This window comes from Enoplosus armatus, chromosome 5 (genome assembly GCF_043641665.1).
Source record: "Enoplosus armatus isolate fEnoArm2 chromosome 5, fEnoArm2.hap1, whole genome shotgun sequence".
Taxonomy (NCBI): domain Eukaryota; kingdom Metazoa; phylum Chordata; class Actinopteri; order Centrarchiformes; family Enoplosidae; genus Enoplosus; species Enoplosus armatus.
The window spans coordinates 11,959,955-11,968,915 of record NC_092184.1 but is presented as its reverse complement, the minus strand read 5'-3'; the positions used below and the strand labels follow the sequence as shown (position 1 = coordinate 11,968,915).

The following is an 8,961-nucleotide window of genomic DNA, read 5'->3' as shown; positions in this document are numbered from 1 at the left end:
ATCTGTAAAAATAAAAATGAATGCAGTTAAGAGTTGAGGGTGTCTTTGCTACCTTACAAGGCTAAGAGTCTACAGCCATGCTAGTGTCTCTGTGAGGCACAGCAGTGCTTAGAGCTAAATGCTAACATCAGCATGTTACCATAAGCACAAGGGCAATGCTAACATACTGATTTTTTAGCAGGCATAAAGTTTACCATCTTAGTGTTCACCAGTTTAGTGTGTTAGCATGCTAACATTTGCTAATTAGCAATAAACCCAAAGTACAGCTGAGGCTGATGGAAATGTCATTAGTTTGAAGGTATTTGGTCATAAATCAAAGTATTGGACACATTTAAATTTTGACCTGATGATGGCGCTAGATTAAAAGTCAGATTACACTTCAGTCTGGACCGACCAACCAATCCACATTGCCATCATTTACAGCCACACTACACGTTACAACAAAAAAACGAAGAAAAGCTTACTTTTGTATCAAAAATGTATTTAAAATTTGTAACAATAAAATTAAGTGACATTCCAAGGCTACGATAAAAAATAATGTCTTCTGACATCCTTCATCAGGCAACACCAAGGGAACACCACAGAAAATGGAACATGGCATGTAAAGAACGTTTCACACAAGTGGCATTGTAGTGCTTTTAACTCATCACATTCACGTAAGCTTTGTCAGAAACATTAACCTATGTTTAACAGGCGATCCGGACACGTCACAAAGCTAAGCTGCAGTAGCAGTAGAGCTACTATAATGAAAGCATGGTCTCCAAAACCAGTGCAGAGATAACCATCTCAGAGTAATACCACTCCAAACACACTGCAGACCAGGAGAACGCTTTGGCTAGAAAAAACTGTTCCAGTGATGTCTCCACTGACACCTCCACAGCAAAATATAGTACAACAGGGAAACCAATTAATGCATAACAGCCTACAATGGATGCATGGTGCAGTGTAGCACGGAGGAATCACACCACGTCCATGCCCAAGCCCCTCGCCACCTCCGTCAGGGCCTGGACTGCTCCAGATGTCCCACCACCATCACACTCCTCCTGAGATAATCCTCCAGGCTCCTCCTCAATGTGAGGGATGGTGCTCATGACACAGTAGACAGGAGAGTCACTGCCTCTGGGGCTGGTCTGAGATGAAACGTCGTCACCTCCAGAGAGCTCCGAGGAGTACGAGGAGGAGGAGCTGGAGGAGGGCGAGGAGGATCCTGCAGGAGAGCTTCGGCCGCTCTCTGGTGTGACTGCAGCCCTCTTGTTCCGGCTGCTGGTTCTCTGACTTTTCCGAAGGCTCTGCGGCTTTTTGGCCATGTTCTTCATGATCTCTTTTGTCACCTCCACAGTCTCAAATCGCACCATGTTTACCTTAAGGAAGCCGTCTACATCCTTCCTGTATCTGCGAACAGCCACACATAAAATATCTTTTTTACTTATCTTATATTTACTTGTATACATGTGATGCACCCCTGAGGGATGAAGAGTAGAGTAAATCTATGAAACGTTTCTTTCAAAGGTAATCGTGACTTACCTGAAGCGGGAATGTCCGGAGGGCCATTTCAGCTCATGCTTCTTGCGAAGGTGAAGCGTGAGAGTGTAACACCAGGAGAAGACCTTATCACAGATGTGGCATTTATATTTGGACATCCCCCCAACCTGTAAATATTATGCATCATTATAACTGTCAACAAGATTACAGCAGGTCGTACTGAGGATCTAAAGAGGTCACATGTTGGCCCGACACTCTGCGCTAACGAACCTCGTGCGCTCTCTTGAAGTGGTGGTTCATGGTTTGGAATGTGTGACAAGAATAATCACAACCCTCCACTATGCAGTGATACACGGTGCCCTCGTTGTGAACCTCTGTGTGCTTTTGTAGATCGCGTTGGTTCTTAAATCTGTGGGGAAAAAAATTTAATAAATATATAGCATATATATATATAACATGATTTCATTATGCTAATGAGTCCAATACAGAAACAGACGAAAAACAGATTCAAGTTTACAATCCTTAAACACTACTTTATACAAAAGTTACGTTATACTTCCAAACAATATTTATTTAAAATTTCATTTAACACTTTTTTTTTATAGATGGATGCCGTACAAATGTACTGTCAAATACATTAATACCAGCGGTGGAAGAAGTACTCATATCTTTTACTTAAGTAAAAATAGTGTAAAAATACAAGTAGTCCTACAATGTGTGTTAATGTGTACATGACTTTAATGTAGCAGCAGTATTTTGTATTATTAATCTGAATCTGCAAAGTAACTAAAGTGATCAAATAAATGTAGTGCAGTAAAAAGTGTAATATTTGCCTACGAAATGTCGTGGACGGATAAAGTAGCAGAACATAGAAATACTCCAGTAAAGTACAAGTATCTCAAAATTGTAGTTAAGTTCAATAAAAGGATCCAATGAGAAGGAAACATGACAGAAACTGACAGAGGACGGAAGCTGTAACACTGACGTTCATGTTAATGAACGTCAGTGTTACAGCCAACAAAGTGTTTTTACCATCTCGTCTATTTTCTTTTCCTGCTGTATAAGACTTTGTTACTTCTCTTTTGAAAAGTGCCGCACAAATCAAGGTTACTTACTCACAGATATATCACAGGTAATGAATAATAACCTTTATGTTACAGCAGTTTTAAGGTGAATGTTTTACTGAAAAGCTGAAATGTGATATCAATACTTATAAAGCCAAATCTATGAGAAGACACAATTTAGTATTGAAGGTCTACCTCTTGTCGCAGAAGTCACATGGGAAGGGCCGCTCATCACAGTGGCGGAACCTGATGTGGATCTTCAGAGCTGCCAAAGTGGTGCAGGTCATGTCACAGAAGGGACACTTCACCTGATTCACTGGGAGTCAAAATAATAGTTACATATAGATGATCCACCATGCACCTTTTTAACTGCAGATTGTGTTCAATTAAATTATTTGAAATTATTACATGTGATTTTGTCTAATCAATGCATGGATCGGGCCATTTTTAAGAACTAGCATGTCAGAGGATCATGGATCAAGCCTTATTCAGCTGATGCTTATCAATCAAAAAATGCTTTGATGCCAATCTGATCTCGGATCAGTGTTTACGCACAATTAGTGAGTAAACACCTCCTTCAATCTTTATGATCAAACAGCTGTAATAATAATCTGATCAAGACCAAAAAAATGTATACTGGACAAATTACTGTTCCCATCTACTTTGACATGATATAACGCTTTAGTTACAACATGGGGTAAAACAAAACATTTCAAACAGTACACACATTACAGGTGTGTGAAATTATTACCGTGCTGACGAACATGATCCCGCAAAAGCCTCTCGCTGGAAAAAGCTTTGCCACAGTGCTCACAAACCAACGACTCTATTCAAATGAGATAAATGTACAGAAGTCAGCATTCATACAATACATTTAGCACATCAGCATCTGAGAAAAAGTGTCATTCTCACCTACTGGCTCGGCCTGCCTGTGAAGGTGGTCAAACAACTTTGTGTTGCTGGAGAACATGCTGCCACACGTGGGACAGGCCACGAGTCTCTCCTGAGTGTGGCTCCGCATGTGTTCCCTCAGACGGTACCTGATCTTGAAGAAAGCATCGCAGCCTATAATAGAAACATATAATATAGATAACCAGAGCAGGTGAAGTTAGACATACAAGGAACATCTCTTTGACCTCCTCCTGCTCAGTCGTACCTGTCCAGTGGCAGAAGAGAGCCTGCTGCTGTTGTGGGAGAGACTGCGGCTCGGCACTTTCAACGTGATTGTCCACATGTCGGTAGAACCACTCAGGATTGTTAAACGTACTCTGTATAAAAGACAAAAACATAAGTTCTATAGTAATAGTGCTATTAATCATTTGACGACCAACGAATAATTAATACTTACATCACAGTGCTCCCACTGGCAAACGTATCCATCTGATCCTTCGGGAACCAGGTTGTTGCTGTGCAGGCCTTGGTTACAGCTGGGCAGATCAGGACGGGACTTGAGCAGCTGGGAACCGACGAACTTGAGCTTACCGTGGTAGTTGTGGAAGTAAGCATGGACCTCCAGCTCCGCAGGGCTACCCATGGACAGGAATTCACATCCATTCCAGAGACAAGCGTACTCATCTAAACAAAGAGAGGGAAGGTGTAATTATTGGAATGACGAAAGGATAGTTATTACAGAATGTACAGGGGCGTTTACAGAGTAGAGCTGTTGCCCTTTCATGCACCTGAAAGTCCAACAACAAGCCACTATCAACCAGCGTGTGCTTGTGTCCTTGGTATGGATTCATTCCTAACAGAGAAAAACACGTCTATTGAACAAGCGCTTGTTTATGCCACTACTTAAAATGAGATCATGGAAGCCACACATGTGTTATTATAATCTAATTATAATATTATTACTTATTCTGATAGTCCAATTAGATATGAAAGAGCCTATTTTTACTTTGCTCTTTAAACAAGTGCCTAAAAGGTTCATGAACAACTATGTGTTAATTAAATGTTACTGATGTTCTGTTTATTTGTTAGTATGTATAATAAGAGATCTGCTGCAAGTCTCCAAAGATACTGTTTGATTTATTGTTACAGAGGAACATGTGACAATGTTTCTCTTTTGAGGACAGCAAATTGACAATCATGTCTTTCATACTTGACTATGGACATATCCTGTGCACACATGCTTCTCATATAGTTCGCAGATGAATATTGATACCTCACAGGTAAATACTGAACATGGGAACTTTTACAGATGTTTGTTGCGATTGTTTCTGACGCTGTTGAGTCTCTTTACTGTACTTATTATATGTATTCCTTCTATTGTCCTCTTGTGCAAAACAGATCTCAATAATGTCCTGTCTACATGAAGGTTAGAATGAATGAACTGTCATGTTGACTTCAGGTAATATCGACCAGCATTACAAGTCACATAGCCAGCCACTCACCCAGTTCCTCTAAGGCATCGTTGTCTCCCAGGTAGTCCTTTAGATGCAGTGACATGTGATTGCTCAGCTCCTCCATGGTGTGGCCCTTGAAGTTGCATGAAGCCCACTCACACACCACCTCAAAATTGTCCAGTCTCTTAGTTGTCATCATGATGGTGATCTCTGTGTGCCCAGCTGTTGCTGCTGCTGCACACACTCAGTCCTGACCAACCAGACAGAAACACAAACGACAGACATTTTGACAGAGAGGAAAAATAAACTGTGGTGTTACAATACCTTAGCAAAGAAGCAATTTCACTAGTTAACTTAGCATATAATGCTAGCAAGAGGTGAATTTTAAATACAGGTTAACTAATTTAGAAAATGTTTTAACCGACGTTAGCTCAAGTTAGCTGAGAAGCGAATATCCATCTTTCTGGCTGAAGGTTACATTACCTGTAAAACGTTTGCAATCGTTTTTATTCCCGACTAGTTAACGAAACCTGTAACTAGCTAACTGCTGATTATTTCTAGCTTAGTGTGTTGTGTTGATATAAAAGTTAGTATTGTATTTTAGTATTTTGGCTAACAGTCTAGCTACCGCTCAACCTGTCACAGGTTTGCACTCTCTGTCGGACTTTTCCTAAAGAGCTAACGTAAATCATAATTTCTAACCGTTTCACATGAGACATTTTGACATCTTAATGGAGTATTTGTTAAAGACACACTAATGTTTCCGACACTTGATACACGAAGTTTTGTAAATGCTTCTTACGGGGATTATTGACACCTGCAGCAGCAGCGGTTCTGTATTTCTTCCCTCCTCTGAGCTTGTGTGGTTTTGTTTATTTCCTGTCAGCGCGAGCCTAAAAGCGGAAGTTTTTCTTCTTCTTCGTCTGTTTTTCAGAACGAGTGACAAGAAGAGGGAAGCGCCTCTCACTGTACCGGAGTCATCCAACAACTTAAAGACCTGGAGTTAAGATGAGATGATATGTTAGCAAAAATACGAACTATTATTACATTTCAGAGAGTAAAATGGGAACCTCTGCTAACTCACCTGCTGCTGACACTGAATAGAAACATTGAGCTACTTTTATAATTAATATTTCTGTACGGTACTTCATGTGTGCAGCTACACTGCTGAGAGCCTTTTCTTCCTTTGTTTTGTTGTAATCACAAGTCTTCATGTCTGATTTTACCTTTTACCACCACACCAAACTCCATATACAGACTCCCCTTAAACACACCCAGGAAGTTATAAAAACTCCTTATAGTCACTTCTTTCCATTGTTGAGTGCTGAACAAAGAAAGAACCGTAAATTAACATGAGAATTTATAATCTTACTTTACTCTATTTAATGGGTTTGCATTGCATTCATATTAGAGTCCCATGTTTAATAAACCCTGAGGAGGTACCTAAATGCCAAGAGTGTGGATTTATCAAGTGATTTACTCTATTAATTAAATCCTTTGTTTAACACTAGTGTTCTGATATGTAATAATTTCTTTTCATGTAGAAAACATCATCCATACATGCTTGATTACCACTAATAAATTGTTGGATCGGTTTAGTTGAATCCTTGTGTTTCATGTAAAACTCGCACCAGATGATCTGTGAGCCAACACCACCACCATCACTGTAGTAGTTATTTATTCATGTGTAGTTAATAATCCTGAGAAAGTCAGCCCATGGTCACTATGTTGCACTCTCACATTTGACATGCTGTATTAAAAGGTGTCTTTGCGTTGGCAAGTATTCAGATGTCTGTGATAACAACAGAGTTTAGAGCCAAGCAAGAAGACAGGACATTTATGTCTGGAGGAATTACATATCCCATCCAGCCTGGGGTCACCATGGACACCGCTAAGAACTGGAGGATAAGGAGAAGGAAGGAAATCTGATCTATTTTGCTCAGCCAGCAGCCACCTTACTTGCATTCAGTTTCACATGATGCTATGAGATCTTAACCACTAGAGGTCATAATTTGCTGACTATCAGCACCATACTGTGCAACGTCTTGCCTGTCCAAGAAATTCAATATTTCCATGAGGATGCATGTCTCCTAATGTGAAGTCAATACAACTCAAAGGAAGTCACACAATATTGTACACTGACATCAACAATGAAGGTGTTCAAAACAGCCATTTATGTTGTGGTGGACATTTTATACAAATGTGAATTTCTGTCAGACACATTTGTGAGTCTGATCCAGACTGGGAACTCCCAACTGTGGTCTCTCCTACGCTGCTGCTAATTGGCTGAACATTCAGTCTACACATGCATTTTATGGCTAGATTTTGGTTATAACAGTAACTTCTAACTGGCTTCAACATGACAAAAAATGGACACCCACATAATATAGTATATTTCACACACAGTAAAACAAGTGTATGAAATCTCAATTCCACCATTTCAGCACAATATAATGAGCCATGTAGATGAGACTGTAACCAGCCAGACAAGTCTTTTAGAGAAGGGACAGAGCTTTGGCAGCTCCAGTGCCGTCGCTGATCTGTTATTCAATATTTCATGCTGCTCTGCAAACACAAGGGCCCATAACAACTGAATTATTCATGCAGTTTTATGTCAGGATGACTGATTCACAGGAAAATGACCACCAGCATCCCAAAGCTAGCAACTAAATGAACTGAAAAATAATCAAATATTGTTTCCATTTTACCTTTGTTTCAATTAAGATGAATCTTTTGTTTTAAGATGAGGCCATTTTGCATCTCATCTTCTGAACTGTAAGAAAGATGGAACAATGCACTGATGACATTTCATATGAAGAGAAACACCGATTAAATGTTTGCTGAGTTTTGAGGATTAAAACATCTGCAGGGCACAGCATGCCTTAAAAAACCTTGTATAGTGTGCATACTTTGGCCTCTAGGAGTGCTGTCGGAAAATAATCCAGGCCTGGAAAATGGTTCCCCAGATTTCACTTCAAAATAGCATAGGAACAAATCAGATATCAACAAACCAGTGATGATTCACTTTGCTTGATTACTGTAATTTAGTCCAAATTTGTCCAATGTTTTGGTCCCTATTTTGTAATGCTCTATATATGTAAGCATGTATATATGCATTTTCTGATTCAGTTAATGTTTGCTTCTGTATATAACGGAGGGAATGACAAGAGCTCAGAGACAAAAACATGAATATGAACATAATGTCTACTACAAGAAAGGGCTTGATTGGTTAATCACAGATTAACATCTTGAAATCCCTCTTTTACTGCTAGTAGCTTCATCTTAAAACTACATTATTAGTGAAGTATCAGCTTAAATTGTGGTATTTTGCTGGTGCAAATGAACATAAGTGAAGGTTCATGCTATATAATGTATGTAATATATATGTGCAAAGGTTAAAGTTCATAAGCAGCATTGTTGAGATAGCAAACATTCAGTTAAAGTTATTGTTCACAAAGTGTAATGTATAAATTATACATTACACTTTGTGAACAATAACTTTTCACCTTTTAGTCAATTTTGTGTTCTCTCTTATTACTGCAGCATTCAAAGGCTGTTGGATCAAATACAAAAAGAAGATGTAAATATGTATTTAAGATATTCATTCTCATTGTTTGCAACATTTCTACAACTCAAAAGGAATATTTTGTCAGATTAAGGGTGTGAAGGTAAAATACTGTTATTCAATTTACAAAATACATGTAAGAAATATTAATGCCCAACACAAAGGATAGTCACAACACAGGATTCTGTATCATCATTTTAATCAGAGTTCATTCAGAGCAAGCTGAGAGTACAAGCACAATATCACAACATGTCTGCAGCAGTATGACATTGTCATATCATCATTTCACTCTGGTCTGACGACACACGCAGTCCAGACAGCATATACGATGAGAGATATAGCACCAGGGTGTTGGAGTGCATAGCAGCACGTCTAGTGGTTGGGTCAGACTTGATGCTAGCAGGCAGCAGGCTGTAGAGGTCAGACACGGAAACTCTCTCTCTCTCTCTCTCACACACACACACACACACGCACACACTCACTGAGGCTAAAACTGGAAGCAGAC

The 8,961-nt window shown here is 39.4% G+C and overlaps 1 protein-coding gene across 1 annotated transcript; it reads right to left on the bottom strand.

Annotated features, from left to right (window-relative positions):
* Positions 1-504: 504 nt before the first annotated feature.
* On the bottom strand, positions 505-5,742 carry LOC139285651 (histone H4 transcription factor). Its single transcript, XM_070906252.1, has 10 exons — positions 5,694-5,742; positions 4,940-5,141; positions 3,895-4,121; positions 3,703-3,814; positions 3,459-3,611; positions 3,298-3,372; positions 2,742-2,862; positions 1,753-1,891; positions 1,525-1,649; positions 505-1,392 (listed from the first exon to the last, which is right to left on the bottom strand). Exons 2-10 carry the CDS (start codon positions 5,088-5,090, stop codon positions 960-962), a joined length of 1,536 nt encoding a protein of 511 aa, XP_070762353.1. The 5' UTR covers positions 5,091-5,141; positions 5,694-5,742; the 3' UTR covers positions 505-959.
* Between the last annotated feature and the right edge of the window lie 3,219 nt (positions 5,743-8,961).

Bases quoted from the DNA above. Each gene is read 5' to 3' on its own strand.
- LOC139285651 (XM_070906252.1), bottom strand. From the start codon at position 5,090: ATGATGACAACTAAGAGACTGGACAATTTTGAGGTGGTGTGTGAGTGG. The intron at 3,815-3,894 runs GTAAGTATTAAT...TCTTTTATACAG, and splicing joins GCCAGTGGGAGCACTGTGAT to AGTACGTTTAACAATCCTGA. The intron at 1,393-1,524 runs GTAAGTCACGAT...GGCTGTTCGCAG, and splicing joins TCCGGACATTCCCGCTTCAG to ATACAGGAAGGATGTAGACG.